We start from the raw sequence: 17,549 nt of genomic DNA, 5'->3' as shown, positions 1-17,549 counted from the left end.
GGTTAAACAGCGTTGCGGCCAAATCCAATACAATTGAAGTAACTTGCGACCACAACAGGATTTGGCTGCAGCGCTGTTTACCCCTGAAACTCCAAAAGTGTTTTGTGGACTCAGACACTTCACCCACCACCTCCATCTTCATAGCGGTGAGTAGATAATGAGTGAATTTTCATTTTTGGGTGAACTATCCCTTTAAACAACAGAGGGCCAGTTCCCCAGTGACACTTGCATCACATCCACAGCACACTGGAACTATCGTGCTGATGTGCTTTCTCATGTGAAATGTTAGCCCCACATTAGGCAATTTCTCCTCAAAGAGAATGCTCATAATTTCGCCCCAACACAATATCCCCTTCCTCCGACAGAACAACCGAAGACGATTTGCTGAGCCATTAAGCCGCGGTAATGAAATAAACACCAGTGTGAAAAATGATTTCTATCACTCCTGTCCCCATAGAGTCTGATCTGTGCACAACAACAAACACATTTAAGCAGCTTGACATCCAATTAGACTCGGCTGAGATCAGAGGCACACTCCGTCAACGGTCTAGACGTATTGTCCATTCAACCCCTGTATGACACTGATACCAGGGTTGTCTTCCATATGCACCCACATCAACATTTAACCAACAGAGAAGACACTATGTTGTCTCTGCTTTTATTGGGACAAATTCAATGAAACCCTTAAAAAGTTATTTCCACATCTACAAGAGCTCTCATCATTCTCCTCTAGCTCACGGGACACTTACATCAGATTGAGGGTAAAAGAAAGATAATGCTCAAGATTGCTAGGTTTGATCAAACTTTATCTCAGATCATTTGTGATGATTCCGCCCCCAAATTAAACCTTTCAGGGCAGTTTCTTCAGGCTGTGGCCAAAGTGACAACTCATCACCAAGCAGAAATGTCATTATTAATAACAATAGTATTGACTTTGTTCCATTTAAGTTTGTCAGGTCCCGGGGTTCTGGGATTGTGCACGTTCACTTATTTGAGTGGCTCACGGGGAGAGCTAAATAGAATGGAGCCATTAAGTTTAAAATGCAGCCAACTTTTCTTGGCAAAAACTATTTGTTAAAGGCAAAAAGAGAAGCATCTGTTAAACCGATTTGATCAAACTTTCTGATTACAGGAAAGGTGTCTTCTTACTCACAAAAATCTGCCTAAAGAATCCAGTATAGATCCAGTAAGTCAGCAGCCAACTTAGAAATACAGTATATCAGTAGTAGAAGTAAACAAAGGAAGTTTAACACATTAGAATCTACCTCCGATTTGTAAAATGTTTGTCATTCTCTGCCTTTAAAGAGGAGAGTAAAGGAGTAAGAATAAAAAATCTTCACATGACATTAATCGTGATAATAATCTGTATTGACTGATATATCTTGCATGTCTTGGTTATTAGGTGTTTCTGCTTTTTTAAACTTCTCTTCCTGTACCTGATGTGTGTCACACAATATCACGCATCTCAGCACGAACAATTAATAAACTTAGTTCTGCATTTCTCTGCAAAACTGAGAGCAACTGGTTTGGGAAACTTTCTAAACTTTACTGTCCAGTTGGCCTAATGCAGGCATTAATAGAAATTATATGTTTTGTTGGTGTATGACACATTAGAGAATACAGTACAGTATAAGAAGAAACTACATTAACTGTAATAAAATTTGCGGAAGAATACAAAGTACTGTATAGAGACAGGAATTTTAATTGCATAAAAGTTGATGTGTGTGTGGCAATTAAAAGCTTGATATTAAATTCTTAATATAAAGTTTAGGGTGCCTGCTCGGCTCATTGAGTCCCTAATACAAACTTTATTAATTATAACAGTTTCCTGAAAAACATACATTTATACAACAGTGTATATTATGATTTTCCTCCTTTGTTGCTATTGAGCTTCATTATTATTATTAGTAGTAGTAGTGGTACAAGTAGTAATAGTATTAGCAGTAGTAGGCTTGGTAATATCTTGTTAATTGTCCAATTTAATACAAACGTGTCTCCTTTGTTGCTATTGAGCTGCAAAATAATAACAATAATAATTGTCATTGATATTTTGATTGTTATTATTAATTGTATTATTATTAATACCTATACTATGGTGTTTTGTTCTCCCTCTACCTGTGCGCTGTGAGGCGCATCTGTCCTCCCTCCTGCTGACGTCAGAGCAGCAGCAGTGGGAGCCGGAGCAGCAGCAGATCTCCGAGGAGGAGGAGCAGTCAAAGTTTGACTTTCCCACAGCAGGAGAAAGACTCTTTCACTCAGGAACCGAACGGCACTTGGCGACTGTGAAGTTGTGACAAAGCGGAATATCTCGTGTGGTGGACATGGAGTGACACCGTCTCCGCGGGAGCTCAGAGTACAAGACGAGCCTCACGATGGAAAGCTGTTTGGTGAAGTGGATCCGTCTCACCTCTGTGCTGTGGCTGGGCTGCTGCGCACTGGCGGAAAAGAAAGGTATGTCAGCGAGACATTACAACATGTACGTGGCTGTGGGTCGTAGTTGGGGGAGAAGGCTTTCGCTTTCCTCTTCGAACACTCCGGCTCACTTTACTTTACAATCACACAAATCTCAGACTGTCTCTCCAAAAAAAAAGAAGAAAAAACGCGCAGGGAAACTTGATCCCGGCGCTGGAGGAAAAGTTTCTCACAGTCTCGCTATGACCTGGTAAAAATGCCACAGAGGCTCCAGCGAAGTTTTACGCACATGACTCACCAGCCATCCACACACAGACGCGGGTTTGAGGGGGTGGGAAATGTTGAATTAGCTAATTGGTGGAATGCGCAAAGACGCATCTGTGCCACATGATGACTCAAGTACGCAACTTTGCACCACGTTGATGATGATGGTGGTGGTGATGATGAAGATGACGCAGGGAGGGAGTGTAGATTGTGCAATTTCTCTCTTCTTTCTTGTGCGTGCGTTTTTATTTCACCCCTCATATCCGTGTTTTCGTGCTCTGACCTGTTTGGAAGCAAAAATAGAAGTAAAACTGGGCCACGCTGTCACCTTCAAACACACTGAAAGTACACGAGTAACTTTTTTCTCATCCTCACAGCCTCACACCACCACAGTCTCACATTAGAGATTAGGTCTTGCAGCTCTTCCCACTGATGTGTTTATTTTTGCCCTGCACTCTGAGCATCCTCTGACATGATGAGATGCTGCACGGTGCATCTGTGCAGCTCTTGCATCTGGTCCTCAGAGGAAATTAGATGAAAATGTGAGGACAGGCCCTTCATTCTTCAGCTTGCACAGATGATAGAGAGCAGAGCGTCTGCAGTGAAAGTATGAAAACAAGCTGCTGAGGACGGTGGAACAGGGAACTTGGATTCTCTGGCTTTTTGCTCGGCCCTGACGTTAAGGTCAAACATCTCTTATTTTAATGTCACAGCGGTGTTTTGACTGTTACTTAAATTTCTCTCTCAGCAGCTGAGATTTCAGGGTCTCTAACTGGACACCTCACTATACAGCCACATTAATATTTGACTATACCCGCAGGGAACACCCTTGCATCCCAGTGGTTAGATTAAGTGTTGGTGTAAGATTAAAAGCTGAAAACTACTTCAACTGTCTCCACATGTACGCTGGAGGGAGTCACACTTCATTCAGGCCAGATGTCGGCAGAGAAAGTGACCACATCTCTTCAGTCCCTAATGAATTTCAACTTCCTCTTCTCATGAATCATTACTGTCAACTCTTGCTCCTCCATATAAGCAGATATGCACAGTGTGTGTGTGTGTGTGTGTGTGTTTGTCGCAAGCAGCGCACGAGCAAGTTGCATCTTTCCTGTCCGCTCCGACAAGCCACCGCCAGTGCTGGTTTTCACAGGACCATAACAAATCAAGAGTGTTTGTGAGCCAAAAAAGACAAGAGTCCCTAAATATTTCTGGGCGTCTAAACAAACCAGACGGAGCACAGCAGCGGCAGGTCTCCCACAGTAAATAAGGATTATGGGAATTTTTCTAAGTCCAGAGAATTTTGGAAATGAGCAGCTGTAACGAGAGTTACGGTACGCAGTGCAGTTGTGTTTAATCACTTCATTTTTTGAGGCTGATTCAATTTCCAGCTAAATGCAAGGTTACGGCCATCTGGTCCGACAGGTTTAGTTGTTGTTGTTGTTCTTTTGTTTTTGGCCAGAGGCTGAGACAGATGTTTCGGTGTGGCACAACGTGTTTTTTAGCTCATGTGTCCACAAGATGTCAAACTCCAGTAACTTCCCATAATCACAAAACCTCCAATCTTTAAAAAGCCCAAAAAGATTAAATACTAAAGATAAAGACAATCAAAGATAAAATATTTAACCACTGTTTGGTACAATGTCTAAAAATGACTTGAATTGTGTATCTACATTATCCAAAATCCAGAGAAATACCCTATTTAATTCAAGGTAACAAGACAAAAAAACAATACTTGTAAGTGCATCTGCTTTAATTTGGAGAATCAGAGGTGTTATTTTCCTGTCTGGCAGGATAATAAAAGATTACAGACGTGTGCTGTTGCAGGTGCATTTAAATATAGATGTAAGAATAGATTTCTTTTTAAACGTGTCATCAAAGGAGCGCGTCAGGAGCCGTAATCCAGCGTCTCTTTCCAGTAAAAACAAGGTGTCAAAACAAGACAAAATACAGTCTCGTTCTAAACTTGGTGGCAAAGCATTTCTGAGATAATCCAAAGGGGTTTCAAAGGGTTTGATGAGCCTTAAAATGAAGGATAATTTCCTCAGCCCACAAAGGAGCATGTAATCCTTCGACCTATTTTAGAATCTCCAATCCGGGAGACGTGTGGTTTATCAGGGGCGGCCGACTGTTCGATCTAATTCAGCCAAGTCTGTTTGACCTGAAAGTGTTTGTGTTGCTAGGAGCCAAGTGAGAACATCTGCTCAGCTGTTTACACGTGGAAGTGGCAAAAGATTGTCAAGTAGAGAAAACCTCGAAATAGACGGAGACCAGGGATGGAAAAAGATAAATCTTTGTTCCATGTTACAAGAATTTCAACAAAAACGGATCAATGAGCTGGGAAGGATAGAGAGAGAGAGCCTCAGTCACCTTAACAGTCATGCTCACTCTATCACAGACGTAACAGATTCCTTATTTTCTATTCAATCACCAATTAACTCCTCACCTCAATAGTGATTTGCCCGATCAGAGCATAACAATTTATAGCCACAGTAGAACAGGAGGTTATGTTTTAACCACCGTCTGTTTGTTTGTATAAGTGAGATAACCTAAAAACTACCTAAGCCATTACCAGGAAACTTGGCAGGAGCACGTGGTGTTGGTCCGGGAAGAACACAGTAAGTTGTGGATCCGGATTAGGAGGCAGATCCAGGATTTTTGTATCACTTTCTTCAACATTGCGAGATACCGGGTGTTTTTTGACTTTTTCCCAGATTTCCCAGGGAATGATTCATGGATCTAGATGAAAAAAATCAGGCATGTTAAGGGAACTGATATCTATGAGTGTGTGAAATTTGGTGCAGCTTTGATTGGATTTAAGGGCCCATCGGAAATCAAAAACATGAGCAAAGGGGGAGAAGTGTAAGCTATTGCATGTCTGGCGATCTATTTCACAGACCTTTTGAGACAGCTATAGAACGGCACTGAGTAGAGCACATATGTCCACCACAGGCCTATCTCATAGTGCTAAAGAAAGTGATAAAACATTTCCTGGATCTGCACCAAAATGTATCACTAGGCAGCGGCTGAAATCAGTCCCCTAAAAATGCCTGATTTGTTTGAATCATTCCCTGGGAAATTGGTTAAAAGGACACTTGTTTGTTGACAAACCAACAAACAATCAAGCAAATGGACAAGGGCGTCAACAGAACCTCTTTGTCAGAGGTAATAGTCTCATATTGGAAATAAACAAGCAGGTGGTCATTACGCCCCATCAATCAGCCACCCTCCAGTTGCATTCCTGTCATGGGGACAACATTTGGAAATGAATTTGAGTTTTGATAAGTGCAGCCACTCCCGCAGGAAGCCCACCTGTCAGTCCTCCGCTCAGCGGCAGCCTGGGAAGGTGCGATGGCTCCTGCGGGAGGCCGACAGGACTCGCTGAATAATAGAAAAGCTCTTTGTCCTGTCTGCTGGCATGCTCATTTTATTAGCTGTCATCATGTGTGGAGGGATTGTAAATAATGCCCGCCGCTTCGCCCAGCAGCCAACCACAAGCAATAACTGCGCTGATTTATTTCCCAGATGGAAATGCTAAATGGTATCTGAATCAATTGGAATCTGTCTGTGTGACTGGAGTCGTACCAGCGAAGTGATGATTAAAGTTTTTATTGTATCCTAAAATATTTCTAAACTTTTGCATCTTTAAAACTGCAGATCTGAGGTGGACCTGCCTCTTTAACTGGTCCATGAGTTAACCTGTGAAAGATCAAACTAATCTCAGGGACATGTCGACGGCTTAATCCTTAATCCCCAGTGCGACGCTACCCAGCTCACACTGGGCACAGGATAACCCGCTTATATCAATATGCTTTTTTTCAGACTTAATGGTAATCTAAGTTCTGGACAGAATGAGATTAGAAGATAATATAAAGGTGAAGTTCGATTCTATCCTCTCTCAGTTTAAATGTGCTTGCACACCTGCAAAGCCTGAGCTGAATCATGATAACATTTCACTCCTGCAGTGCATATTCTGTGTTCTGAGTAAGTGCTTTTCCCTCTGTGTTGCGTTGGGATCTAACAAGTCAGCTTCCCTCATCATTCATCTTTTTTTCCCATCACTTTCTGAAAAAAGCTGTGTCTTTTCTTTTCATTAAAGCCCACTCTCCGAGCTTGGATGGACGTCGGTAGTGAAATATTGGTTGTGATCCTGTGTAATCCTAGAATCTCCAGTCTGCGTTTTAGGGTCCTGAGTGGCCCTGGTTCTACCGCTGCTGGTGTCGAGGCTCGCTGGTGCTCTGACGACCTTCCCAGACTTTCATCTGCTGCAGCCATTGTTGCAAATATGGTTTTTCGGGTTTTAGGCCGTGGGAGCCGGAGGATCATTTCTCACCACCCTCCCTCCCAGCTTTGATAAACTGCACCACGTCTGAGTGGTAGAGAATTTTTTACGGAGCTGCTAGCAAGGTGGAGGATTTTGGTTTCACTCTGGGACAATGGTGCCTCTGTAGCGAGCGAGTTATCTGGCTGCCCTGATACATCTGTAGAGCAACCGAGATCTGTGCCGCGCAGCAGACGCACCCGAGGCTAGACGCGTGTCATCCAGGGAGAAACACAGCAGCGCAGCAGCTTTTGTTCTTCGTCTCACTTTTATGACTCGGAAAACAGCAAATCTATTGTGTGGCCTTAAAAATCAAAAAGCACCGCAGCTCCGTTAGCGTTAATTATGTGTCTGGTTATTCTGCTGAGTCTAAACAAACCATAAACAATCAAATTTGTTGTAGTGTTTTCATGTCTGACATTAATATTTGATGGGTTAAGAAGCGCTGACTGTTGCATGACTGATATTAATTATTAAAAGTCCTTGTTTTGGCCTCCCGCTCAAAGTGAACCAGCGTTTATTGTGTTGCAACTGAAGCAACTCAAATCAGTTGTGTAAGTTTGTATACATCCAGTGAGAACGCAGCATGGAATAAGTGAGTGCATGTGGTTACTCATTGAACTGTGTTGGGTCCTTTTTGTTTGCGCATGGTGACAAAGTCATCCGCTGCGTTTATGGCCTTTCCATGATCCACCGCTCGCGTGTGGAGTCTCCAGTGGAAAGAGACCCAGGAATTCAGTTTGGAAAAAAAGGCCCTCTGATATCTTCCCATCTCATCAGGTGCAGTGTCATGTTCGAGGGGAAAATAGGCCACAGCTCCAGTTGAGTAATTGAGCCTGTGAAAGTATGTCTATCTCTTAAAACTGATCTGACCTGAGGGGGCGTCGGTGTCATAATTTCGTCAGATTTTTGTTGTTTCGCCTTTAGCCTAACGTTTTTTGGGGAAAAACATGACCTTGACTGTTAATTCCCACGTTCTCATGGATGCAGAAGATATTGATGGATCATTAGCAGTATTTATTAGTGCCTTTTATAATGGAGCTATCAACTTGGCCACAGTAAAACAACAACATGCTTTTTTAAGTTACAAAGAGAGCTACTCAGTTTTTCAGACACTTAATCCACAAGTATTTTAATAAGCAGTTAATTGTCATTTTTAAAAGCAGATTGACACCTTTCATTCATTTAAAAAAAACAAAAACACAACAGCAATAACTTTTTCCGATCTCAAGTTTCTCAGATGTAAAGATTTACATCAGTTAAATAAAAACTTTGGGTTCTACGCTGTTATCCTCTGTAAATATATTTTTTATGAGGTATTTAATATAGTGAGCTTAAGAAAAAATCTGGATAAAGTTTATGAAAGTAACTTTGAGGAAACATATTTATGCATCCTCACATTTCATTTGCCAGTGTGTACTTCATTTTTACAGTTTTTGTAGAGAAGTTCACACTGGACACAGCAGAAATCCAGTGATGGAACAAATGCATGAACTTAGCTTGATTTGTGGGTTCCTCTTTTCATTGGCTGGTGTGGTATTTTTTCCTTTACATTCATGCCAGTTGTAGAAAGTGAAACATTTCTTGCCAGTTAAAATCCCTTCTGAAGAAACCTCATGTTTTTCATTTGTTTGACGAAGCAGTTTTCAAACGTGTCTTGTCAGACTGGAACTGCTGAAACAGTAAGTCGGCTCTAGTAGCGAAGGTAAAGATGGAAAGTGGGCACTGAACATGTCTCGATCCTGGAGGCTTTCAGCTTGCATGAAAACCCTGAATCTAAGACACTGTGAACCCAGCTCGAGAGCATTCAGTCGGAGGCCTTTTTTCCCTTAGACACAAATAGCCGGTTCATTTGTATTCAGGGCTGAGCTGTACGGATCGTCGTGTCATGATGCAAATGTAAAAGATGTCAATGAGATGGACCGAGGTGGTGCACTGATCTAAGGAAAGGGCAGAGAAACAGGAGAGTTAAGGATGGACAAACAAACATCAGAGGGACGGAGTGAGATCTCTGACTTCGGAATCCGTGCCCTCGCTCATTTGTTCATCAAAGAGGCTTCAAGCTGCTTCACGTTAGCGTCCAAGAGTCAGACAAGACAAAAGCCTGTCCGCATCATCCTGAAGACCTTGTGTAGGCGTGGCATCTTCTCCAATGACCCCCAGGTCATTCTGAGTAGCAGCGCTTCAAACGGGAGGAATCCCCTGCAGGGAGAAGAACAATAGCTTCATCAACAAACGTCCCATCTCAGAATATTTGAGAAGAGGGCGCCGGTCGAAGGGGTGGCGGCTGATCTCTGAAGCTTGCTTCCCTCAGCCTCTTCCTGTGTGGTCCATTGGCCCAGTAAACTCTGTGCCGTGAGTCATTGTTAGTGGTTTGGACCTTGTGGTACATGCAAGTTCATTTGTCCAATTTTTGCAATTGAATTCCTGCATTTGTCAAGAGCTATTGTGATGGAGATCCACAATGTTTAATTTGTAATTCCCCTCTGCAAGGTAAAGAGAGGAGGAAGGAGGGGGCTTCCTGCCTCACATCCTGATTAAAAGGATGTTGGAGTTCTTTAACCTGAAGCTTGAAGCTGTTTGGATTGGCTCCGCTCTCGACTATTGCTTAAAGGTTTGACTTTTTCCAAATGCCAACAATGGAGTGTGTAAGAGGCATTGACATAAAATTGTTCAGCTTGACTTGATATGGATTTACTGCAACTGAGTTTTTGGGTGAATATGATTAAACTGTATTTGTTTTATAATTATTTAGGCCGTTTGAGATAAGCCAGATCAGACTTGTCTTACAGTTTTCATCGCTCGGCTACCTATGAAAAAGTGTTTTCTTTGCCAGTGTTATTATGGCATTACATGCTTCATTCCACGGGTGTGGCAGAGTGGCAGTCAAGGCGGTACATAACTTTCCATTAGGGTATTTATTTAAAAGGCAAGTAGGAAAACAATTGCATAGATTTTGTAATATATGTTAAATGAGTTTTTTTTCCCTAGAGCACTTCAGAAGAATTGAAAAATATGACTTGTTATGACAACAAACTCTTGAGACCATCAGGGGAATGAATGAACTATTGAAATTCAACTTCCCAGCATGCATTGTTTGAGGATGACTTTCCTTTCTGTCCAAACATGAAAATGCTATCATGACTAATGTGTGACAGTTTTTGATCTGATGTAATGTCATGTAATCCTTTCACTCAAATGTTTCAGTTGAAATAACAACTTGTATTTCTTGGTAAAACGTCCTTTTACAGAGCAGAGTTTCTCACGAGCAATGTAAACATATGCAGCCATGCAGAATCACTTGTTAACTGATACCTGTATGGCCTCCAGGTTATAGTCTAGACCCCCTGTCACATCCTTGCATGGGCCTGGTAGTGACAAGTTGCAGAGTGCAAAGCCTGAAGTTTCTTGGCATACACTGTGCCTGTTGTGGTTCGGTTCCCTGTGCTCCCTAACAGGAGTGTCTGCAACAGAAAAACGTTAATAAGGCTAGAAGTTAGGTAATGTACATGGGGAAAGGGGCAGGGTGCCAAATAAGATAATGGGACAACATACACGACTGAGAAATAAGAAAAAGAGGAAATGCATGAGACAAATGTGTAGACCACACTTGAATGAATGTCTCCTTCCCTGCAGAAACCCCTAAGTCTTTGGACAAAAGATTCTTTATTTGGGGCTTTGTCGTCTTCTCTGACACAGGCTTATCTGTCCACCCTGACCTGAACGTGCCTTGTAGACATGACTTTACAGCCCTGTGTCAACAGTGGGGAGAAAGGATCCCTGTTCGCTGGAAGTTATAAAGGCTGAGGGGGAACTGAATCTATTAAGTTGTCTTTGAGCTTGATGTTGACTCAGGACAACTGATCCTACATACAAATATCAGAAAAATACCACCATGCATTGAAGTAGTAAAAAGAAACGGTGTAATGAAGTCTGGAGTTTGGTTTGGACTTTGATTTTTGAGCCACAGTTGGGTTTATAGCTTACCAAATAAATCAATGTATGGGAAACCGGTAAAATATTTTCAGTTCTTATGAAACTGTTCCAATCTAATTCCTGCATTAGTTTTTCAGGTTCGGCCACAAATCATGGACCCTGGTTGCTTTATATGAAGTTTTAAGGATCCACAAAGTTATTACATTTCATACTGAAAGGGATGTATCAAATTTTATCTCTTTGTCTATCCAACAACTGTGGAGTCATTTCATTCAAAATACCAACTGTTATCACTAATCACTAATGTTGTGATTCAACATCTGGAACCATGAACCTCTGTAACTTTTGATGTGTTGAGCTGCCAGCAGTACAGAATTATTAGGGGATTACCGAATTCATTAGAATTCATCCTCTGGGCATCATGAATACCTGTTAAACATTCCGATGCTTTCTATCCTAGTAGTTGAGGTATTGTACTGTCATTACCATCCATAGAGCCATGTTGCCAGTGAAGCTAAAATAATCACAAAGGCTTAATCAGTACAATGTACGTTATTGAATTAAATTAACAATGGTGTCAATGATTACCAAGATGCCATTATCAAATCCTTATGACAAAGAAATGTAAGTGAGGCTTGATATTTCTACAATTTAACCATACACTTTATAAAAAAGAAAACATATACAGCACAACCAAACATGCAGAGCTTTTAAATAATATAGACATTCTTACATGAATCTAAACATGAATGCATATCTTTTCTACATGGTTTATTCAATAAAGATATAATATATCATATCTGCATGTATCTGCAAACTCATATATGAAAGGTTTATATCAGGGAATATTTCAATAAATCCTTCTGGCTCTTGTGGGAGGTGTGTTCCAGCATCTGAAAGCCAACATCACCTATCAGGGAAGAGATGATTGTTCATGATATCGTCATGGCAGCTTGGCTCAGCTACAGAGTTGATCTGTAACTCCCCCAGCACTAAAACACAACACTCAACAAAACGGCCCTCGTGCACTATACCTGCTCTAATTACCTAATAAGTTTCAACAACACCAACGCTTCGTTGAGCTCAGATTTAATTTCCTGGTGGGACTTTGAGCGTAACATCTTCATTACCACATGTTTTCATAATTGAAGCCAGAGGCCTGTAAAAAAAGGGATTCTGTTTGCAATGTTTCCGTCAATAAAAAAAGGCGGAACTGCTTCTCCACTTCTTTCCACTAAACCATTAAGGGAGGCCATCTATTGTGAGCACAGGCCCTATCACAGCCCCATGACACTTAAAGCATCACGGATAAACGATCGATATTTGCTGCTCTCTCCTTTCATTTTCATAACAAACCACTTCAGCTTCATATCCGTGTGGCTCGCAGGAGAAAGGGTTCCCTGGTAGAAATACCCTGGAGTGCATAGTTGAACTAGTGCCAGGCAGTAAGGATTAGCCCTGTGGACCAGCAGTATATCCACTGCGTCAACAACCTCCTCCTGAGCTGATTAAACAGGCAGAGATTATTTTTTAATATGAATCCACTTGTTTCTTTTTTATCCAAGTATTATTGCAATAATCAGGCACCCACACGATTTCCAAGAGATTAAAAATGCTCGAAACCTAATTGTGTTATGAGGTCAAAAGGACATAAAAACAAGCGACTAAATTCGATTTTTTTTTAAAAACCAGTCTAGCAGGAGGTATCTTAAATATTCATGTTGAACTGGCCGCAGAAATTTTTATGTGCTAATACCTCCAAGAAATGAAGCGATCTGAACTGTGCAAGACCTCTGCTGGGTTATAAATGCTTGGCACCTGTTAGTCGATTGAAAAACATCCGAAATGAGATCCAGGATTTGGAGCTGGAAACATCATTCTGCTTTTCATGGTTGTAATGGACAAAACTATCTCACCACAAGGTCCGTTTCAGAGTTTGGGTTGGAGCTTTTGATCGTATCACACAATTTTTCATGGAAGATTTGCTCAGTTGTCATGGAATCATAAATCTTCAAATTTTGTCTGAGCACTTCGAGGCCCCTCATGTCAACGATTGCTCGAAAGGTCAGACTGAAACTTTATTCTCGACCGTGGAAATAGCGGTTGACAAAACAATGATCTATTTAGTAGCTGTTCTGGAGCTTTGAATCATATCACAGAACAGAGTTTTCCCAAATGCCCTTTGAGCACTCGAAGGATTTCTTATCCATTTTGGCTTAAAAGTTGAGACAGAAAGTTTACTTTGGAGGATGTAGTTGGCAAAACATTAGTGGAAGCAGAGGGAGACAGTGTGATGTGATCGTGAGCTCCAGAGCCGCTTCAGAAAGGACCCATTGGTGAGACCGTTTCATCCAATGTTGTTTCTAGAATGAACTTTCAATCTGAAAATATTCATTTGGCAATTTGTAATGTGTAATATGAGGCAACTAGAATTTCACTCAGTAGAGTGGAAACCAACACCAAGGCCCAACAGTCCCCTTAAATTACAACAAGTCCTGGTTCCACAGAACGTTTCCCAGGGTTCCAGACCTATTTGTTGCCATATTGGCAAAAGCTACATCTCAATGAAACCACATTTAGATCCACTTGAAACAGATGTGGATCCTCACAAAACGGTACACTTATCGATACCAACACCCTTAACATGTCTGCATTCTTTCATTAAGACTCACGTAATTCTCTTGAGTAATAAATGAAAATGTGGAAAACGCCCTATCCCTCAATGTTTAAGGAAAAACATTTAAATAATTCCTGGATCCATCCCCTGATTCGGGCCCAAACCCAAATTTAATGGTTTCTTCCCTGAGCCATCCCGCTATCCTTCAACCAATTTTCTTCCAGTAGTTTTTAAATAATTAAAATAACAGAAAAACAAACACAGATGAAAGTTAAAGTTGACTCTATGTTCCGTGTTGTGAGACACACACACACTGATTCTGAGCCAGGGTCCTCGTGTTCAGCAGTGCAGCTGATAGCAAGATAAGGCTCTTGTCTGCCAAGTCTGATGCGTTTGATGACTGACGCAAACCAGCAAGGCCCTAGGTCGTGCAAAAGCCCCTCTGTGTCTCCGCAGTGAGGGGGCGGCCTTGAAACAACCACCCTCCGCAGTCATAATGGTCTAAAACAAGCTAACGCATTGTTTTGGCGCTTTGTTAACCATATGTGATGTGCTGTTTTTGTCAGGAACCGGAAAACGCCCCGCACGTTAACAATGGGAGAAATCTGAGCCTCGGGCTTGTGGGAGAGGTGTCTGATGAAAAACTGTCAGTTCTCGCTGTTCACACTACTATGGCGTAGATAGAGTTGTTCTGAAAATACTCTCAAGTTTATAACCGAACACTCTGCGGGGGCCTCAAACACTTGGCAGTGGCCCCCTTGATGCATTTCAGGCATTTCAGTTTGATGTGTCATCAGGAAGACGTTGCTGAAGTTTTCTCAGCTTTCCTGTGCAAATTAAATCGGTCATGCTTTTGGCAAGTACAACGCAACATGTAACAAAATACCCCTCCTGAGTGCCGAATATTACAAGAGCTCCTCTGCTGTACAAACTAATTCCCCCCGAGCTGCATTTGTCCCTGACTTTGGGCCTCTGCCAGCGTGGATGAGGAAGAAACTACTCATCAGTGGATTTCAGAGCCTGCTGATTCTGAACGCAGAGGTTGAAATGGTGAGTAAGGGCTGAGCAACAGAGCTTACTAACGCGAACCCTGGGGCTTTTGTAGAATATTCCTTTTATGGGATCCCTCTCTCCGAAGACTTCAGAGTCACTTCAGACCCGACGAAGGCAGGAACAGAGTCGTTGGCAGGCAACGCTGCGAAACAGCGGTCAGACCTTCACAGAAATGAGCCTGTCAGCAATCGGGCTAAAATAAGAAACCCTTAAGCAGAAAGGCGACCTCAAAGAGCATCTATCTCCTTTGTTTGGACGAAGTGAGGAGTGCAGTGACTGAGACTTATCTGTCCTCTCTCTGCTGGGCCCTAACCTGCTGCTCTGTGCTGGGAATGCTTAAACCAACAGGGTGATCCAGCTGCTCTCTCCTGCTGGAATGATGTGTCAAATGTGTGTGATTCTTTGCTGGTGGTTGTTGTTTTTCTTGTCTTTTTGCCTCCCTTCTTCCTCTGCTCTTCTTTTCCATGCACGGCTCAGTGGCGATTGTTGGAAAGAGGAGGAGGAGGAGGGGAGGGGTGGGGTGGTGGGGCATTGAACGAGCGAGTTAGCAGCAGTGTGCTCGCCGCCCACTCCCTCTCCCGTCTTCCTCTCAGGCTTCCTGTGGGATTGAAGAGGAGTATGGTTTTAACAGGGAAGGAGATGGAGGAAAGGTGGAGGAGGGGGGTTGTCTTGGCGAGTACGGTCCTCAATGGGGAGAATGTGTGGACGTGAGGAAGTGGGTTGAATGTTGCACGTCATTAGGAATTTAAATGGGTCTCGGGGTAACGGGGGTTGTGTGAGTTTGGGGGTAACACGAGTGGGATTAGTTGAAGCGCTAATGGACTTTCCAACAGGGCGTGTGGGAGAATTGTCTGACTAGTGATGAGTGTAGCGTGATGATGTGGGCCATCATGTGAAGCCCCATGTATGTTGGTCACAGCTGGAGAGGAGTGGGAGCGCAGTTTGAAATAACTCCACTGAATCAAAATTGATTTACATCGATCCAATGTGAGGAGCAACACGTAAACGTTAAGGCGTCTTCTGTCGTTTGTGATATTTACATCTCAACAGTGGGTTCAGGAATACATTGACTATTGAGATAAATGATCAGTTTGTTGATGATTCACCGCAGAAGTTAAAACAACAACCAGCGTGACTGCAAATACAAGATCCTCATGTCAGCCAGTAAAATCAATGTTTTTCTAGATGGTTCTCTGAACATTTGCTCACTTATCCCCTTTGGGAGCCAAAAGCAGTGCGACAAACTGTACAAACAACACTGGCATAATGTATATGCCATCATTCTGCTATACGCTGATGATACACACATAGACGGCTTCATTAGGAACAACAAACTAATACAGGGCCTACATAGCTTTGCTCTCAACATAGAGACAGTTCTTCATTTCATGGGTTCAACAAGAATCTGGTCGGATCTGTTAGCGTGATGTTTGTGGATTTAGCAGGTAAATGTTATTTATTATTATTTACCATAGACTGTACATAAAGATGGACGATGCTTCTCCACTTCCTTGATATCATTTGAAGCCCTGGTCTAATAATGATCGGGGATGAAGCCGCAATACAGAGGTCCCGCCCACACACGTGCTCGACCAATTGCGAGTCAGTCTCGGCCAGTCAGTCATGACGTTTTACTTTGCTTTTGTAACATCAAAAATATAATCAAACATATTTACTGGAAAAGTTAGCACTTGAACAAACATCGGTGTGATCCTAAATGACAGAAACCATCATAGAAATGATTTGACATGTGTTCTGACCATTTTAGTTTGGCCCATGTCCCATTAACTAACATGGAGGAGGCAGGGTTTATGACTTATGCTGCTGCCACTGTTGGCCTCACTCTTTGGACAAGTTCATTTTTATATGCAGTCTACGATATTCACACATAGAACTGACTCAGAAAGACATTAGTTCATCGACTCCCTTTTAAGCTCTGTTCTAGTTTCTTTTACTTCCAAGTGTCTGACGCCAGAACAGTAAAATACTTCACTATGTTCAGCAGCTGGCAGAAAACTTTCGGTCCACCATTTGATGCTGGGCAGGTCCTGTTCAGTAGGTTTATCACAGCTCCTTCACTGGAAGCAGCTGTCTGTTGCAGCTGGAAACGATGCTGATGAACTGTGGGAGACAACTGCAACGTGAAAAAAGAGCTGAAAGATGCTTTAAAAGTCAATAGAGCTGCAGGAACTTTAGATTTACTGTACCAGCAACTTTTCTTTCCAGAGATCTGCTGCTCTGGATAGTCTAAACACGTTATTCGGAAGAGTTTTCATTGGAACTGCTTTCTTCTGTAGAAGTATAGTTCCAATGAAAACTGTTGCCAGTGAGGTCTGTGAATCATATAGAGTCAAAGCTGTTTCTCGTTAGAGACGTTTCCTTAAAATGTTTGTCATTTTTATTAGAATTAACATAAACCAAGAATCTATTCTCTTCAACTTTACTGTGGCCAGTAAAACCATAATGTTCAAAGAGTGAGATACCCTTTTTTTGAAAGGTAAATTGCACAATACATGAAAAACAAAATAGTAGACATCTACATTCATAATCCATATGTTGTGTCTTATGTATGTAAATATACTTTTCTTTCTCTCTTTTCTTTATTTTCATGATGCCATGGTGGTTTCATATTTTTTTGTTGGTTAGAGACTGAAAGCAAAAAAAGAAAAATTTGAAAAAACGAATAATATTTATAACAATAATAAAGTAAATTGCTTTAAAAGGACTCTGGCTCCTCGATGTGACATCGTTCTGGATGAATCTTTTCACCTCAGGGTCTCAGAACTGCTGATCCCAGTACTTTGCAGTGTGAGTATACATGCTGTATTCCTGTGTTTGTGCAGAACCTAAATCCACGGTTTCCTCCCACCGAGGTGGAGAGTAAACATTATGATGGGCCCGGCCTCAGGTATCTGGAGTGTCTCACTGACGGGTGGAGAGCACTTTTCA

The 17,549-nt window shown here is 42.0% G+C and overlaps 1 protein-coding gene across 1 annotated transcript in view; it reads left to right on the top strand.

Annotated features, from left to right (window-relative positions):
• Window positions 1-2,161: 2,161 nt before the first annotated feature.
• The window catches only part of egfra (epidermal growth factor receptor a (erythroblastic leukemia viral (v-erb-b) oncogene homolog, avian)), a 39,749-nt gene continuing 24,361 nt past the window's right edge, over window positions 2,162-17,549 (top strand). The window contains exon 1 of the mRNA XM_034612594.1: window positions 2,162-2,451. Coding sequence (XP_034468485.1) covers window positions 2,373-2,451 — 79 coding nt within the window. The 5' untranslated portion in view covers window positions 2,162-2,372. The remainder of the gene's footprint in view (window positions 2,452-17,549) is intronic.

Source organism: Hippoglossus hippoglossus, chromosome 17 (assembly GCF_009819705.1).
Source record: "Hippoglossus hippoglossus isolate fHipHip1 chromosome 17, fHipHip1.pri, whole genome shotgun sequence".
Lineage (NCBI taxonomy): Eukaryota > Metazoa > Chordata > Actinopteri > Pleuronectiformes > Pleuronectidae > Hippoglossus > Hippoglossus hippoglossus.
Note: the sequence above shows the minus strand (reverse complement) of the source record. Positions and strands in the feature narration are given on the sequence as shown.